Here is an 18,297-nt window from a genome sequence, read left to right as displayed (position 1 = left end):
GCTTATATTTCTGTAAGACAAATCTGACACACTGTATATTTATGGAGTCTCACATGTCTTAGAAGGACCTGCTCTGATATCATGTTAAAGAAGGATTGAATTTGGTACCCATTTTATTTCTCCTTTCAATATTTATACACAATGCAGAGACTCCTCGTTGATAAAACTGAATGATGTTTCCTTGCAGGTTGGTATTAGTATCTTGAACAACTTGCAAGTATCTTTGAATTCTCCTTCAAGTATGATAGTGGCTGCTGCAAATATAAGGAAAGCAATATAATTTGTATGCAAAAGAAGTGTAGATCAATGACTGTATTTCAAATCTAATTGGACATTCTATCTGCATTTTGCATTCATTTTTATGAGTTCAGCTGTACTTAAAAGATTCTGGAAAACATTTTAATTTCCTCATGCTACCACTTTTCACAAGTTTCATTAGAGTACAAACTAAGGAAAACAAATGGCAAAGTCCAGAACCTCTTCACCTGCCCTCATATTTACTCTAGCGGCTACCCACATTTTTAATTCATTTCTGCATGCCCTTGATACTATACCCTGTTCAAATACCTTCATTAAGTGCAGGCAGGAAGAAACATGGCAAAGTTTGTTGAATATCAATTTGCACCAGCAAACAACATCTACTTGGAGGATTCTGGAGCCCGTCCAACATGTCTATTTTGTGCATGCCCCTGCTGCAGCATCTCCAGTCACATTGTTTCTTTCTGTTAGCTGGGGGTGAGAAATCCCCCGTATTCCTTTGATTCGCGGAACACAAGACTCATGCCCAATCCTGTTTACCCAGCTCTTTCCACCTTATTGGGGAGTCACTAAATTTTGTGAGGAATGTCATGTGACTGCAATACCTGATATCTCAATTTAATCAGATCTTCCTTAACTTGGCTGTGATACCATGTTATTGTAGATTAAATTTCTATCACATTTATATGATAAATATTTCTTCTTTTCTAAATACGATTGCTATTAACTTCAGATTTGTTTTTACAGAATTCTATCTCCAATGATGGTGACTTTTAATTAATATCAAAGGTTTAATAGACTGCAATATTATTTATGATAAACAACTTGATTTGTAAATCACTGTTGAACTTCAATGTGGTCTGAACGTCTATCAATTTCAATGATCAGCCATTGGATATTTGAGTATATATATAATCTTAGAAAGGGCATGATGATGAATGGGCATGTCTCCACCGAAGTGGAGACATGACCATTCATTGTCATGTCTCTCTATAATATGTTTAATTCATAAACAAATCATAATATGTTCTGTGCAATATAACTAACGATATGTTATGAATAACGTTAAGATCATATGCAACATACACAATGATAATCCTCAGCCAAGAATGAGGATCGAACTCAAAACAGTAAGGCAGATTGTTATCAAAACAATTTGTAGACTGTTATACAAACAATAGTATAAATCAATGTCCAAATACTGCAGATTGGTATTATACACTTTAATTGATCAGAATGATTATGTGATCAAATGTAATAACCCCAACCGGCTCTAGCCTTGACAAACTCCAATTTCTTTACTTATCACACTTGGCAAGCAAACTTCAATAGATCAAATATGTTGTTCTTGGTGATTTTGTATTTAATTCGAGAGTTCTTTGCATATGACCATGAAATGAAAATTCTGATTTGAAAAGTAATTCTCCCAACACAAGAATAACTCTGAATTTTTATTCAATAACATTGACGGCTACAATGAAATAAATAATTACAAGAAATGAACCTGGTAGTAGAATGGCTCATAAAATGGTTACAGCAGACCCCGTTATGCCCGCCCTATATAACTCGACAAATCCAACTTAGCAGATGCATTGCAACATTGACTCCAATAACAGTCACGTCCACAGGTCTGGACAATAAACAATGTGTAACTATAACTGCCCAATCTGGTTGCAAACTTCATGCCAAACTGCTAATAAAAATGCCAGCAGCAAGGTGAATATGCATGTTTCAGCTAGGCTTCCAATGCCCTCGTCTTCCCTTCCAAACTGCAGCATTCAAACCTGTGCAATAAACACCCAGGTCTGCAATAACCCAAATGTTTAATTAAAGCTAATCTGGCAAGCAGAATGCAGTGTCTATAATGCATATAATTTCCAACTGTAATTGATAATTGTAAATGTCCAACTCAGCAAATTACTTTCAGTATTTAATGTTCTCAATTTGCATATATCAGAACAATCAGCTCTCAACAATAATTTGCAGCTCAATTTTTTCAATACAATTCTCAGACTTCAAACCCTTAGCCAGCAACGTATAATATTCAATTGGGTAAATGCTCCTCAGCCACAGGTAATATAGAAAGAGGAGACAATAATAAAGCTCAGAAGTCCACGATACCTCAACTATGGATTCTAAGAATTGAACCTAAATACTTCAGCTGTAGATCACAAACCCTTATACTTCAGCAAGGGCACAAAAAAACAGAACTTCAAGAAAACGTCACAAAGACGACAAAGAAAAAGAAGATAATCAAATGATCAGATGCTTTCTCATCAAATGGGCTCATATTTATAATCTTCAAATGTTACAAGTTCCCCAAATGAACTCCACTTTCGAAGCTTCTTTAGAAAAATAAGATAATCAAATGATAGGATGCTTTCTCATCAAATGGGCTTATATTTATAATCTCCAAATGGCACAAGTTCCCCAGCTGAACTCCACTTTAGGAGCTTCTTCATCACAACATTAAAAAATAATAGTGTCATTATAATGTAATTTATTAATTGCTTTTGGCTTCCAAAAATGAGTTTTTCCATCATAACAAAATACACATGAGGCCACTATTCTTGTACCCAGCATTTAAAACTTTTCAACCGGGTTCCAACAAGCTATGATACAGAAGACCGACATACAACACCAACAAAAATAGCAACCTCAACATGTTTAGATGAATAATAATAAGATCAAGCAGACAAGAAAGTTATATGACCATCTCCAAGGTGGTCTTGGATCTAGCATCTTCAAATAATAAGAGACTGATGGAAATATTGTCATTGATGCCAAAGTCACTTAGGGAGATAAAGATATGTGTATAAGATTGATAAAAGAAGATATCTTTAAATTAAAGATTTGAACATTAGTAAAATAATAGACTTAATTTCAAGATAGTTGAAATGATTGATGAAAGATTGTTTATCAATATTATAATATATCAATCTTTTGCAAAGATTATATAAATAGCGATCTCACTTGTCAAAAAGTGATGGAGTATCGATATGATATAAAACCAATCAGAAAAAGAGAAGAGAGTTCCAGAAAACAAAACAAAAATCAGAAACTAAGAACCAACAGTGATAAGTGGAGGAAGATGTGATTAAGAAGGGAGCCCCAGATAACAATGAGTCATAGTAGAGTTTGCTATCACCAACATGGAATTTTCAACAAAAATATTTGATGACATATAAAGACTGAATGGTCAAGGTTAACAACCAGCAATAAATCCAGTTTATAATATATGTTGACATGGATTAAAATGAAAAGAATCATTCATATAAAAGCCAATGGAAACCTAAAACATTGAGTAAAATGAAGGCAGTGACAACAATTGAAAGTGTTGGAAATTTAGATAATTGAGTAAAATGAAGGCAGTGACAACAATTGAAAGTGTTGGAAATTTAGATAATTGAGTAAAATGAAGGCAGTGACAACAATTGAAAGTGTTGGAAATTTAGATAAAATCTACAGCAAATATGAAGGTCTGAAGGAGTGTCAACGTCAACAATTGGATGTTGTAATTACACAAAGGTTTGATAAGCACTATGGATGGTGAACAACTTCCAGTATGGTAAGTCAACAACAACATGGACATAGTCATACTCAGAATAACCAAATGGCTTTGAGAGATGTTAAAGCACGAGTAAAGAAGAGCAAGTCTATCAAAAACAATAATTTGATATCATATGCAGGGCTGATGTAATATGAGATTGACGATGACAAATGGAAATCATTGAGTGATTTGAAAGTTTTAAATAGTAAACATAACATCAGCCATCGATTATTATTGGGGATGGCTGGAAAAGTGGTAGTGAATATGTAGCAACAATGTTAAGGTGGAAAAGAAGTTTGTGTGTAGTGGGTTGTAGCTCACGAAGATAATAGTGGGAGTAGGAACTTCTAGTATGTTGGAGCCTGCGAAGTGTGTAAGTTGGAGCTTCCAACGAGTCAGTGCCTCTAGTAGGTTGGAGCCTATAAACTAATTTGTAAAAGAACAAGTTTATATATAAAGCATTTATTTGCCATGGTTTTCTCCCGCATTGGGTTTCACGTAAATCTTGTGGTTTTGTGTTCAAGTGCATAATTGTTTATTTCAGTTGTGAAGTTATTATTTGGATAAAAGCTCTAAATTCGCAAAATCATTATTATATTGATTCACCCCCCCTCTTAATATAATTGTGTGCTCTTCAGAAGTTATTATTTGGATAAAAGCTCTAAATTCGCAAAATCATTATTATATTGATTCACCCCCCTCTTAATATAATTGTGTGCTCTTCAGAGACTCTTGGAGAAATGTATCTTCCATGATTGAGATCATGTGAGCAGAACAAGATTCCATAATAGAATGAGTAACTCGAGGATCTACTTTAGTTGACATCAAAGGATTTTTTTATCAAAGGGAAGTCGACCATGTTGAGAAAATTTCTTTAGTGATCAGTCAAGAGGACCAAGATTCACAAGATGAAGTTTATGTTGAAGAATGAAGATATAACTTGTTGTCATGGGGAAGAATTAACATTTAGAGGGAGTCTGAAAATCCATCACAGGAAATCTTGACGAGGAGGTCAGAAGGTTGATATCTGATTTAGAGGGAGTTTGACATTTCATTAGATGTAATCTTGGACGAGGAGGTTAAAAGGGTAGTGATTTCTTCATGAGTTCTTCGTAAAGGAGAAGTTCAAGGCACAATCCCTCATAATGCATTCTTTTCTATAAGATAGAAGTTTGAGGTGGAAGCCCTTATTCCATCATGCGGGAGTAGCTATTGTGGATCCACCCTATGATATGGTCCATGCTAGATGTCATGTGTGTAACGCCATGACAATACCATGTTAGAGAATCTGTGGTGACTTTATATAAACTTTTAATGTCATATGTGTGACTATGACTTGTGGGTCCCCATGTGTACATTATTAAAAGGTGAAGATCTTTCAAATAATGAACACTTGTATTTAACATTGTAAGGTGACGACTTTGCAATGATTAAGCTCACTATCATGATGAATATCACATGACTTGAAATTTGTGGACATGTCTAACAGTATCTCTTGGACATATTGATAGATATCACGAGACTTGATATTGGTTGAAGGTATTATGTTCCTTTATGAGATAATCATGGTGCATATTATGTGATGTAATATCTATGGATATGTCATGATTTGTTATGGTAGACATCATGAGACTTGATGTGAGTACACATACCATAACTTGGATATATATATATATATATATATATATATATATATATATATACAGGAATGTCATGTGACTTGATATCCTTGAGCATATTTTATCCTTTAATATCACGAGTTGGGTGATATCTCTTTTCCAAATAGATGAGCTTATTGTGATATATACTTTATCTTCCCTAGCTAAGAGGAAGTGTTGAAGCTAGTATCTTCAGACAGATAGTTTTAATATGAGATCCATAAGACTGATTTAAATATGTGCGTATCATTATACATTGTATATATATATATATATATAATAATCTTTGAATTTATATTTCCTTGAACCTTATTGATCACATAATCATTCTGATCAATTCAACCAATCTGCAATGTTTGGACATCGATTTATACTATTGTTTGGAAAGCAGTCTACAAATTGTTTTGATAACTGATGGAGGAGCATCTTGCGTCTTTGAGCAATCTTGCACCAACCAAAAACATTTCTTGTTTTTTGTATCCATCTATTGTTAGTGAAGTAGCTGTTGTTGCTTTTGGATTCAGGTTGTACACAATTGGTATCATGTTGAGGATCTATCCTAGATCCTTGTCCTAAGTGCATATATTTTGAGGTTTCATATTCTTCGAGTTTTATGCCGTTCTTTGTGGTCTTTGTTTCTTGCAGTTTTCATCCAACGAGGCTTGCTGTTTCTGCTAGCGCAATTTCCTATGATGACATGGTGTCTTGCGCAGTTGGGAGTCAACTCCTAACTCCCGTGTGGACCTATTCTTAAGAGCGCGTGATCTTTTGTTGTCCTTTGCTTGGGTTTTAGTTTACTCTTCCAAGACTGGACCTATAATGTAAGTAAATGCTTGATTAACTGACTTGTGGCTTAGTTGGCTATATAAGAAGCTTGGTTAGGTGTACGAAAGGAGATCATCGTAGAGAGTAAAAAGATAGAAGATGCGATCTTGGACTTTGATTTTGTAATTCTTCGTTGAATAAGGTCCGTAACCTAGAAGGCCTCACAGTCAGGCATGTTGTCTTATGTATATGTGAAGTGAAATAATTACACCTACTGAAATGTTGCATATGGCCTCTTGTTACCTGTTGTTTAACTAAGTAAAGCTTTCGTGTGGTATCAGTGCAAGGTTCTTTCTGACCTATAACTTGCAAGAAGGTTACGATCTTGCAAGAATTATTGTGAAGATGGTTCAAGGAAGAGGAAATGTAGATAATGCCATCATGGACATGTTGAGGCAAATTGTAGCAAGACTTGAAGCTGTTGAGACAACCTAGACAAGAGGTGTACATCTTGAAGCTGTTAGTGATAATGAAGAAGCAACACCTAATCCTAATCTTGAACTTGAGGTTGAACAAGATGAAGAAAGGCTTTCAAGATTTTTGTCTAGGGTTAATGCTAGATCTTGTGATATTGCTATCAAGATTTAACTGTGTAGTTTTTGAGTCAAACCCATTGACTCATATTTTATGTGTAGTGATTTAACGTGAATCCATCTCTAATGAGAATAAATGGAACACTTGCACTTATTGGATCTAGGTGATGCTCATAGAGGTGAAGCACTAGGACTTCCTGAGATTTCACCAATCCTAGTACTACTCCAGCTTGAGCGTGCTTAGCTATGAAGTTTCCTCTATGGTTAAACCCACTCTGCCTGCAACCCCATTTGTAAAACCTTCACCAAGTGTTGTGCCTTATGAACCATTCATTAGAAAGCCCCTTAAGCTCATCAATTGATTAGTAGGAGATAATTTCCATAGCTGCTGGATTCTTTTTGGTAAACACTGGCAATATGATAGACAAGCTTTGTATGATGGTAGATTGAATCAGTGTACTATTTGGGTTGATGGTAAGAAACAAGGATTGTTACCTTTGGTTGAAAAACTTGAGGAAAATCATTGTATCATAGTCAAAGTATTTTTGGTTGATGGGAATCAGTTTGCTAAGGATATGAAGAAACAAAATGTTTGTTTTGCTTTGATTCCTAGAAATATTGGGAACCAAGATGAACAAGAACATGCACTTGAGATTGAATCTTTGTTGGCAAAGTCTTCAAACATTATTTCTGATAATGTACGTGATGGTTTACCTCCTTTGAGAAGTATTAGTCACTGTATGGATTTGATACCTGGAGCTAGTTTGCCTAGTAAAGCACCACATAGCCTCACACCTGTTGAAAATGCTGAGTTGAATAGACGAGTGCAATAATTGCTTGAGAAAGGACTAATTAGAGAAAGTTTGAGTCCTTGTGTAGTATCTGCTGTGTTAGCACCTAAGAAGAATGAAGAATGGAGATTGTGCATTGATTGCAGAGCTATAAACAAGATAACAGTGAGGTATAGGTTTCCTTTGCCTAGGATGGATGACATAATGATTGTTTGAGTGGAGTGAAGTATTTTACCAAGATTGATTTGAAAAGTGGCTATCATCTGGTCAAAATTAGAGAAGGAGATGAATGGAAAACTACTTTTAAGACTAATGTGGGTTTGTATGAGTGGTTGGTTATGCCTTTTGGTTTAACTAAAGCAACAAGTATTTTTATGAGGCTAATGAATGAAGTTTTGAAGGAATTCTTAGGTAAGTTTGTGATTGTATATCTTGATGGCATTCTAATATTTAGTAAAATTAAAGAACACTTTGAGCATATCAGACAAGTATTGCATATAGATTGAAGGAGCTACATCTGAGAATGTTGGAGAAGTTAGATCATTTCCTGGATTGGCAAGTTTTTACAGGGAGTTTGTAAGAAATTTCAGTTCTGTTTGTAATGCTATGACTAAGACTATGAGAGGGGATAAAAATATTTTCAAATGGACATAGTGAGTGCAAAAGAGCTTTGAAACATTGAAACAAAAGATTGCGGAATTACCTACACTTGCTTTGCCTGATTTTAGTAAACTTTTTCAAGTTGAATATGATGCTAGTGGAAGTGCTATAGGAGCTGTTTTGAGTCAAGAAAGAAGACATGTAGCTTTCTTTAGTGAGAAGTTGAATAATGCGAAGAGAAAATATTTAGTTTATGATCATGAATTTTATGCTATTGTTCAAGCTTTGAAGAAATGAAGACATTATTTGATGCCTAAAGATTTTGTGTTGTACACTGACCATAAAGCTTTGCAGTATTATCTTTTAAGTCAAAGAAAGAGTTTGCTAACAGAGATGAGAGTTGAGGTACTTGGCTTTGATGATTTGAAGTACTTGGATGAAACTGATCCTAATTTTGCAAAACCTTGGAGAGCTTGTAATGATCAAATGGTAAGAGATAAGTGGACTGATTATTTCATTCAAGAAGACATGTTGTTCAAGGGAATTCTATTGTGCATACCTAGAGGAGCTATGAGAGATAACATTATGAAGGAGATGCATAGTGACGGACTTGTAGGACACTTTGGGATTGATAAAATAGTAAAATTGATTTCTTATAGGTACTTTGGGCCACAGGTTTACAAGGATGTGCAGAGATTGGTGAGAAGTTGCAGAAGTTTTCAAATAACAAAAGGAACTAGTTAGAACTTGGGATTGTATTCACCATTGCCTGTACCTAGTACGCCTTGGGAAGATATCAATATGGACTTTGTTCTTGGTTTACCTAGAACTCAGAGAGGTAATGATTCTATTTTTGTAGTGATTGACAAATTTTCAAAGATGGTTCATTTCATATCTTGTAAGAACACATCTGATGCAGTACATGTGGCTGAATTATTTTTAAGGAAGTGGTAAGATTGCATGGTTTGCCTAAGACTATTATTTTAGATAGAGATACTAAGTCTACCGGTTATTTTTGGAAGACACTTTGGAGGAAGTTGAATACAAAGTTGAGGTTTAGTTCTACATTTCATCTGCAAACATATGGATAAATTGAGGTTGTGAACAAAAATTTGGGTAAATTGTTTAGATGTTTGGTTGGAGATAAGCATGTTAATTGGAATTTGGTTTTGGCACAAGCAGAGTTTGCATATAATAATTTTGTGAATAGGAGCACTAAGAAGACACCTTTTGAGATTGTTACTGGAAAGACTCCTAAGGGAACTACTGAATTGAGGGATTTGGCTACTGATGTTAGAAGAAGTGCTGAAGGTGAGGATTTTTCAAATTTCATGAAGACTTTATATGAGGAAGTGAAAGAGAATTTGGAGGACAGTAATTTGAAATACAAATAGAAAGCAGATAAAAGGAAGAGGCATAAATCTTTTGAGCTTGGAGATGAGATTATGATTCATTTGAAGAACAAATTTCCAGTTGGTACTTGCAACAAGCTAAAAATGAAGAAATTTGCTCCTAGTAAGATTTCGAGAAAGTTTGATAATGGAAATGCTTTAGAAGTTAAATTGTCAAAAGATACGGATATTTCACCTATATATAGTATTGCAAATATCTTTGACTATTTTAAATTAGATGATGAATTGAAGGACAACCTTGATTATCCTAAGAAGAAGAAAGACAACATTGAGAGGATCTTGAATAGCAAAATAAGCAAGAGTACTAGTGGAAAAGACTACATGGAATACCTAGTTCAGTGGATAAACAAACCAGTTGAAGACAATTTATGGATTACACAAGCTAAGTGGATCTTTATGATTCAGGTCAGACGATCAGGAATGCTTGATGTGGACATTTGTTCTTTATTAAAAAAGCGCATGATCTTTTGTTGTCCTTTTCTTGGGTTTTGGTTTACTCTTCCAAGAGACCTATAATGTAATTAAATGCTTGACTACTCGACTTGTAGCTTAGCTGGCTATATAAGAAGCTTGGTTAGGTGTAGGAAAGGAGATCATCTTAGAAATTTAAAAAGATAGAAGATGCAAGCTTAGAATCTGATTTTGTAATTCTTCTATGTAGAAGGCCGCAACTCGAGAGACTGCACAGTTGGGCATGTTGTCTTTTGTATATGTGAAGTGAAATAATTAAATTTACTGAAATGATGCATATGGCCTCTTGTTCCCTGTTGTTTAATTGACTAAAGCTTCAGTGTGCAACTTTGAGCAAGGGGTATTAGTAGGTTTAAATTGGGTTTATTTCACCTTACGCCTGCCTCTACCTTAGCCTTGCGTCAATAACAATTTGCCTTACTGTTTGAGTCAGATCCTCATTGTTGGCTGAGGATAATTGTTCTATATGTTGCTTACAATCTTAATGTTATTCATAACATATTGTTAGTTATGTTGCACAAAACATATAATGTTTTGTTTATGAATCAAATATATTATAGAGAAACATGATGATGAATAGTCATGTATCCACTTTGGTGGAGACATGCCCATTCATCATTGTGCCCCTTCTCAGATTATATATATACTCAAACATATCCAATGGCTGATCGTTGAAATCGATAGATGTTCAAACTACATTGAAGTTTGACGGTGATTTACAAATCAAGTCTTTATGACAAATAATGTTGTAGTATATTAAACCTTTGATATTAATTAAAAGCCATCATCATTGGAGATAGAATTCTTCAAAAACAAATCTGAAGTTAATAATAATCGTAAAAGAACATTTATCATATAAATCTGATAGAAATTTACTCTACGATAACAGTGGAGCTGCTGATTAAGCTGTATCTAGCAGAGTCAAAGTCACGATTCTTTGCATTCATACTTAGGAGTAGTAATAGTAGTAGTAGAAGTATGTCTCAGTTTAAGTTGAAGTGAGAGTTAGAAGTCAAAAGTAATATTTTTGTTGCACATTGTGAAGCCATATATCAAGAGAGGATTGAGTAGTTGATGTTTCGACTCAAAATATTGGGTAGTTGATTCTGCATGTTGTAGTGGAACAAAGCTCACATAACAGGTATTCATGTGATATGAGTAGAACTAAATATTGTATTATTTGCCTAGCTATTTATGCCCATTAATTAATCTTGTATCATATTAGAGCCTATTTGAGCCATGGGGCTTAGAAGCTTATGACTGCTTGTTCCTGTCACATTAAGTATGCTATTGAATGCTGTAGAACCTTGCAAGGGTTTCAGCTGCAGTAAAACCAGATGGAAAGAGAAGGGTTTGGCTATTGTGACAAGCATAACTATACCTCTATTATTTTTATTAGCATAGGGAAAAAATGATCTATGTGGAAGGGACAAGAAACATGCTTTGGAGACAAGACACAGTGTAATATCTCCTTTTTGAAGCAGGTTTTAATAAAAAAATTAAAATGTAGAAGAACTAATTTTTTTAAAATTACAAATATGACAGAATAAATTGTAACATAGGCATAACTAAAATCTAGTTAAGTTTAATGAATGGTCAAAAGGCATTAGATGAAAAGTTGCGTCTCTCTCAAACATGAGATATGAAGGGTGAAGGATAGAGGAAGGAAGGAATGGAATATGTGAATCTTTAATGGATGAGAAAAGAGGAATGAGCAGAAAATAAGAAATTGGTTCCTAAAAGAAGTAGAAATGGTAAAGGGTTGTGACTCTTGAAAGAGTGATAATTATGAAAGGTTGTGACTTTGTCAATGGGCATAAATTATGGAAGTTTATGGCTCTCTTTAGAGTGTGGTAATCATGAAAAGGTTGTAACCTTTGCAAAGGGGCAGACATGGTGAAGGGTGGTGACTTTCCCTCATATTGGAAGATATTTAGGGAGAAGGTCTCATTTGAGATGGGAGATGAATTTGGGGAATATTATATTATTCTCGAAGGCAACCATGAAAAATGGTGCTTCAATTCTTATGAAAGGTAGCAACCCTTTCACCAATAATGTATAAAAGAGAGCTCATATTGGAATGGAAATTTGAAAGATAAATGTAGAGAATATATTAAGAAGAGTAGTGGATATGCTGTAGAAATGCAGCATTTAGGGTCCGTTTGGTCCTTGGAAGATGACAGGAATTGGCTTTTTCAAAATCCGGATTTGAAATTTTTTGCGTTTGTTTCAAAATTGGCAAAATGGAACTAGCATACTAGACTTCCAATTTTGCCTCAAAACTGGGTTTTTCAACTTCCTACTAGCAAGTAGGAATTGAAAATAAAAACTTGGTTATGTTTTTTAATTAGTGTAAAAACAATAGATTGGACTACTTTTTGAAATTTGCCTTAAACTCCAAGCTTACGCATAAAAATGTGTTGTTACACGCATCTTCTGAGTGAAACAAACGGTTCAAGTAAAATCCCAAAAATCGGAATGAAAATTTGCAAAACCTTGATTTGGCTAAACCAAGGTTTGTAGAAATCCTAGTTTTTTAAATTCCACAAACCAAACGGACCCTTAATGAATACGAGCAGGAGAAGTATATGTAGAAACAATATTACATACAACGATCTCAATCATATTGTACACTAGAATTACATATTGTTTTGTGATCAATAAAAAATGAGAAGATCAGGAAGGTAATAACTAAGGGCTACAATCTGTCATGGAAAGGTGCTTCGCTTGGGAAGAATGCAAATTGAATATCGTGGAAATTGTAACTCTTATATATATTATAAAAGTTCATGTTTATTTATTGTATGATATTAACTTGGTTGCAAGCTCGAGATTAAGATACTAATTTGACAATACACATTTCCAACCATTGTCTAAACCCATATTAGGGAAATATAGGCGGTGTAAAGTTCCAATAGGAGATATTATACAAAATTACACAAAAACATTCTTTATTAGGGTTTTAACTCTTATATGATTGATCATGGGGATTAACAATTGCAAATTGTGTTTTAGATGACCTTGCAATTGCCCTTGAAGGCGAGGTGGTGTAAATCTAGGGAAAATACCAAAGTTGCTATAAAAAAAAATCTCATTAGGATTCACTTGAGAGTTAGGATAGTTGGGTTGAGCTTGACAATCAACTAGACTCTTGAAGCCATTGAAGATTCACTAGAGGATACTCCAATTTTATAATTCTTAACAATGGGATTGAGATGTATCAGTGCATTTATGGATACAATAATGTCACTAATTCAAGGTTGTACATCCCAAATTCATTGGGCCCTTTTAGGTAGTATATGGAATGCAACAAGAGATGAAGATTGGAATGCATATACAAGGTCCTTTGCTTTGCTGGCTGCCAACCTATAATGTTTCATAGAATGCATAGAAGCCATATGCACTCCTATTCCTTTCTAATGCTAAGAATTTGAAACCTGTCAAAAAGTATATATTATAAGTTCAAAGATAGTCAATCAAATAAAAATAAAAGTAAGAAATAATTTAAATTTGAATTTAATTCATATACAGTTAAACTTGAGACAGAAGTTTGATTGCTAGATTTTGCAAATGTGTAATGTTTAATTTTCATCCTTGGAATCTTCACAACAATTCTTGGATCTGCATAACATTTTTTGAAAGTTTTTTTGTATTCTTTAACATTCGTGACACCCATATTTGGTGCTCTTTGTTAATTTCTTAAATCCAATATCTAGGTAAATAGATCTGATCTAGATTTACACTACTAGAATTTTTAACAAAATAAAGCAGTGGAAAACTTATAAAAGAGAACATATATGCTCTTCAATCATTTCATCATTCAAAATAACTTCAGAACTTACAAGAGCTCCCAATACATGGGAAAATGACTTTGAAATAAGTTACAAACAAAACAGCAAACCTGGAATACACTTGGTATTGCTACCTTCTCCTTTGCTGTTAACTGTTGTAAACTTTCGTCTTTCTGCCTTGCTGAAAAACAGAAATCTCATTTCTGATTCTCTCTCTCTCTCTCTCTCTCAATGTCCTTGAGAAATTTTATTGAATTCTATTTTAACTCTTAGCTTCCTTTTATAACAACAGTTGGGAAAAGTAGAGTCCTACTTGAAGTATACTTCGATAAAGTAGAGTCCTACTTGAACTCTTCTTCTTAGGTGACTACTTTAATTAGTTAGGTGATTAAAGTAGTTCTACTTGAATTTTACTTCCTAAAAGTAGAGTCCTACTTTTGCTCTACTTCTAACTTACCTTTATGAGCTGCAATTATCAACACTCCCTCTTAGAGAGGAAGGTATTCACCACCACTCCAAGTTTGTCTTGAAAGAAAACAAACTTCCCTTTTACCAAGGGTTTTGTGAGTATGTTTACAACTTGTTCATTTGTCGAAATATACAGAAGCTTAATTGCTCCCTTCAAGACCTTGTCTCTGATGAAATGATATCTGATCTAAACTTCCCCTTTACTAAGGGTTTCGTGAGTATGTCTACAACTTGTTCATTTGTCGAAATATAGATAAGCTTAATTGCTCCCTTCAAGACCTTGTCTTTGATGAAATGATATCTAATCTCAATGTGTTTTGACCTATCATGAAACATTGGATTCTTTGAATGTTTTATGCAACTTTGATTGTCACAATTAATTATAGTAGGCTCCAAATTTTGATCAAATAAACTTGCAAGCAACTTACGAAGCCAAATTGCTTCACAACTTGCCAAACTCATTGCCATGTACTCAGCTTCAGCTGAACTCAGTGTGGCTGACCCTAAGTAGAAACAACACTTTGAAGTACTCTTTTGATTTGTATCACTCCCTGCCTAATTTGAATTAGAATACCCTTGCAACTTTACCCTATCTCCATAGAGGTATTCCAATTCATACTTCATGGTGCCTTGTAAATATCTAAGCACATGCTTTGTTGCAATCCAATGGCCTTGCCTTGGCTCTACCATATACTGACTCAAGGTGTTCACAACAAAACAAATGTCTGGTCGAGTGTTGTTGATGAGATACATTAACTGCCTTGGCTCTACCATATACTGACTCAAGGTGTTCACAACAAAACAAATGTCTAGTCGAGTGTTGTTGATGAGATACATTAATGAGCCAATTAGTTGCTTGTATTGTTTGGAATCTACCAGTATTACACCAGTGTGGGGATGTGGCGGTGTGGGGGGATGTCGGGACGAGTTTAGGGTGTGAGAAAATAAAGGGCCTCAATTTGGGGACAGCGGGGGACGACAAGGGTGTGGCGGCAGGGGTGTGGAGGGGGGGGGGTGGTTGCATAGTGTATATATATATATATATATATATATATATATATATATATATATATATATATATATATGAGCTATGTTCCCCAAGGTTTTCGGTACAGGGACGGTGGGGGACGGCGGGACGGGTTTTCGGGACGGCAAATTTTTTTGGCGATTTTGGGGACGGGGGGGGGACAGGGACGGCTATATATATAGGAAAATTTTAAAATATAGTATATACATTGAAATTTGTAAATATACATGTCATTCATATGAAACTAAGCACAAAACATGTCATTTAAACATTATAGAACCATAACATACAACATTTGAATGCCATCTATGAAATAATATCCGATTTTAGTAATTTACTATTTAGTATTTTAGTATCCAATTCTCAAAATGCATATCAATACAATATCAGAGAACATTGAACAATGAACATTAAGTTATTAACCATTGTCAATATCATAAGACTCATAATGATAAGCATGATGAATCATAAATTTGAAAATCAAAATCAAAATATGCCCAAAGCTATAGGCTGCCATAAAGTAATAAGTATCATATAATCAATGTATCATAATCATGTTCATATTCAACATAAAAAGCAAAACATAGAAAATGAAGCAGACTGCTGCTCCTATTCTGCCTCTATTAATCCATGGCATCAAAATCAGAATCCTCTTCACTATCATCCTCCATAGGAAGCGTAGTCTCATCTAATGGAACCCCAACCAGTCCTGGTGCTATGTCATCCTCATCTATCTGGGCCACATCCTCAGGTTCAACATCCCATCGCAAAGCTGGTGTCTCCTATACTCTAGAGTATGGCGATCGGCAAGTCGAAGAGCATGATGCACTGTCACTAGCTTCTCCGCTCTTTTAAAGGTAAGTCTATTCCTCTTGATAGAGTGGATATATGAATATGTGGACCAGTTCCTCTCTGCAGCTGAAGAACTAGCAACTTGTGAAAGGAGGCGACCAGCAAGTATCTTTAACTCAGGTGTATCTCTCCCATGCCAAGTCCACCATCCAATAGGATCCCTCTGTGCCAAAACAACTCTATCCAATGTTGTGGCTTACCCAAGTTTGGGCCACGAAGGTTGGTGAAGTCAAGGAACTGTGCACGAAGAGTAGAGGCATCTTGAGCTGAATGCATCTTATCAATTGCTTTTGTGAAGCCATCCAATACCCCAGGATCATCACATGGGAGGCCCCTTCCACCCAACTGTGCATACCATTTGGGATTTAGAGCAAATGCTGCCATATGAAGTGGGGTATTCATTATGTTCCACTTCCGCGTCACAATAGACCTAATATGCTCCTCATAAAAGCCCAATGTAGGATCCTTTGCCGCAACAATTCTCTTCATCTTACCCAACATGCTGTCAATAGTCTCATAGATCTCTCCTAAACTAGGAGCATCAGTATCAACATATCTAATGACATCAACAATGGGTGCTATGACAGAGCAAATGTATCTGCAAGATCAAAATGCCAAAAAAAATAAATCAGAATTAGAATTTTAAGAATTTTAAGATTATTAGTAGGAAAATCAGCAAGCAAAAGACTAATAGTAAATTTAAAAACCAACAACTTACTTCATTGTGGACCACCAACTCTCATCAAGGATCCTTTGCCTCACCGCTTTTCCTTCAGTGGACTTAGAATGAGACCATCGTCCCCACTCTGGATTCACCACGATCAATTGAAGGGCCTCATACACCTCAATCATCCTCTCCATCAAGATGAAATATGTGCAATACCTATAGCAACAATTAAAAATAAAAAATTTAAACTTAAACATTAATGATTAAAATTTAAAACAAAAAGCATCACATGTAAGTAAACTTATAAATAATTTTTTTAAATAACTTAAAGTTAAAACAAACTAAAAGTAAACTATAATTATAATTGACATACCTTGTCTCGGTTGGTTTGAGGAACTCCTTCTTAGAGAAGGACCTGAATAGAGCAAGTGAAGTGTGGTGGTTGCAAATAAACATTTGCAGTTCTCTAGCTTCTAGCACTGCTTGGTTCACCCATTCAATCTTCCCTATGTCCTTCAATGCATTGTTCAAGGAATGAACACAACAAGGGGTCCAAAATATGTGCCTATAAGCACCCTCTATCATCAAACCTGCTGATTTGCACACAGGTGCAGAATCTGTGATAACTTGTACAACATTAGAGGGCCCAATCTCCTCTATGACATCTCTCAAAATGGTGAATTGAAAATCTGCATCCTTCTTCTTTCCTGAGCAATCTATGGCTCTCAAAAAATAAGAGCCAACAGGGGATGTGACAATGATATTGATGAGTGGCCGATGTCTAACATCGATTCACCCATCCATCACAATAGAGCAGCCTGTCCTAACCCAAGTGCGTCTCATATCCTCAAATAATAAAGTAACCTTTGAGTACTCTTCATCTAGGATAGTGGTTCGTAGCTTATGCTTACTGAGGGGCACAAATGAGGAATTCATGCTCATAATATCTTTCACCATTTGTTTATAATAAGTGGAACAGGCTGCATTATATGGGATACCATTAGCAACAAAGAATCTACCAATGGATGCCTCACACTTCTCCTTTGCCTGTGCATTAAACATACTTTCCACCGAGCCCTTCTCACTACTACTTATCTTTCTCTTCCCTCTAGACCCACTAGGGCTGCCACTAGTACCAATGGCGGATGAAATATGCCTAGATGATTGTGAGGGAATGGATGGTGATGTCACTGTCAAATTTTGCCCCTCCATTTCAGCCTCTAAGTGCAATCTTTGACATTCTAATTTTTGTTCATCGGTTAGGTTAGGACAAACTTTGACTCCTTGGCATGTAACTCCTAAAAAATGTGACTTCACTCTTGTATAGCTGCCCCTAAAATCATCAAGACAAACATGACAATCCCACACCCTAGTCCCTCCCGAATTCTTTTTAT

At 35.2% G+C, this 18,297-nt stretch overlaps 2 protein-coding genes across 2 annotated transcripts in view; one reads left to right on the top strand and one right to left on the bottom strand.

The window, feature by feature from the left end:
• LOC149570715 (uncharacterized protein At2g34160-like) overlaps window positions 1–18,297 on the top strand; it is a 67,339-nt gene that overhangs the window by 31,761 nt on the left and 17,281 nt on the right. The window lies entirely within an intron of this gene.
• Window positions 16,216–17,109, bottom strand: LOC149570717 (uncharacterized). Its single transcript, XM_089817948.1, has 2 exons — window positions 16,955–17,109; window positions 16,216–16,834 (listed from the first exon to the last, which is right to left on the bottom strand). The coding sequence occupies exons 1-2, from the start codon at window positions 17,095–17,097 to the stop codon at window positions 16,348–16,350; spliced, it is 630 nt and encodes a 209-aa protein (XP_089674074.1). The 5' UTR covers window positions 17,098–17,109; the 3' UTR covers window positions 16,216–16,347.

The sequence above is a fragment of the Cupressus sempervirens genome, chromosome 3 (genome assembly GCF_028749045.1).
Source record: "Cupressus sempervirens isolate cs-2001-9-10 chromosome 3, ASM2874904v1, whole genome shotgun sequence".
In the NCBI taxonomy this organism is placed as follows: Eukaryota; Viridiplantae; Streptophyta; class Pinopsida; order Cupressales; family Cupressaceae; genus Cupressus; species Cupressus sempervirens.
The sequence above is the reverse complement of the archived record's forward strand: the minus strand, read 5'-3'. Positions and strand labels throughout refer to the sequence as shown.

Coding starts and splice junctions, on each gene's coding strand:
- LOC149570717 (XM_089817948.1), bottom strand. CDS start 17,097: ATGGAGAGGATGATTGAGGTGTATGAGGCCCTTCAATTGATCGTGGTG. Junction 16,835..16,954: donor AGTTGGTGGTCCACAATGAA/GTAAGTTGTTGG, acceptor TTGATCTTGCAG/ATACATTTGCTCTGTCATAG.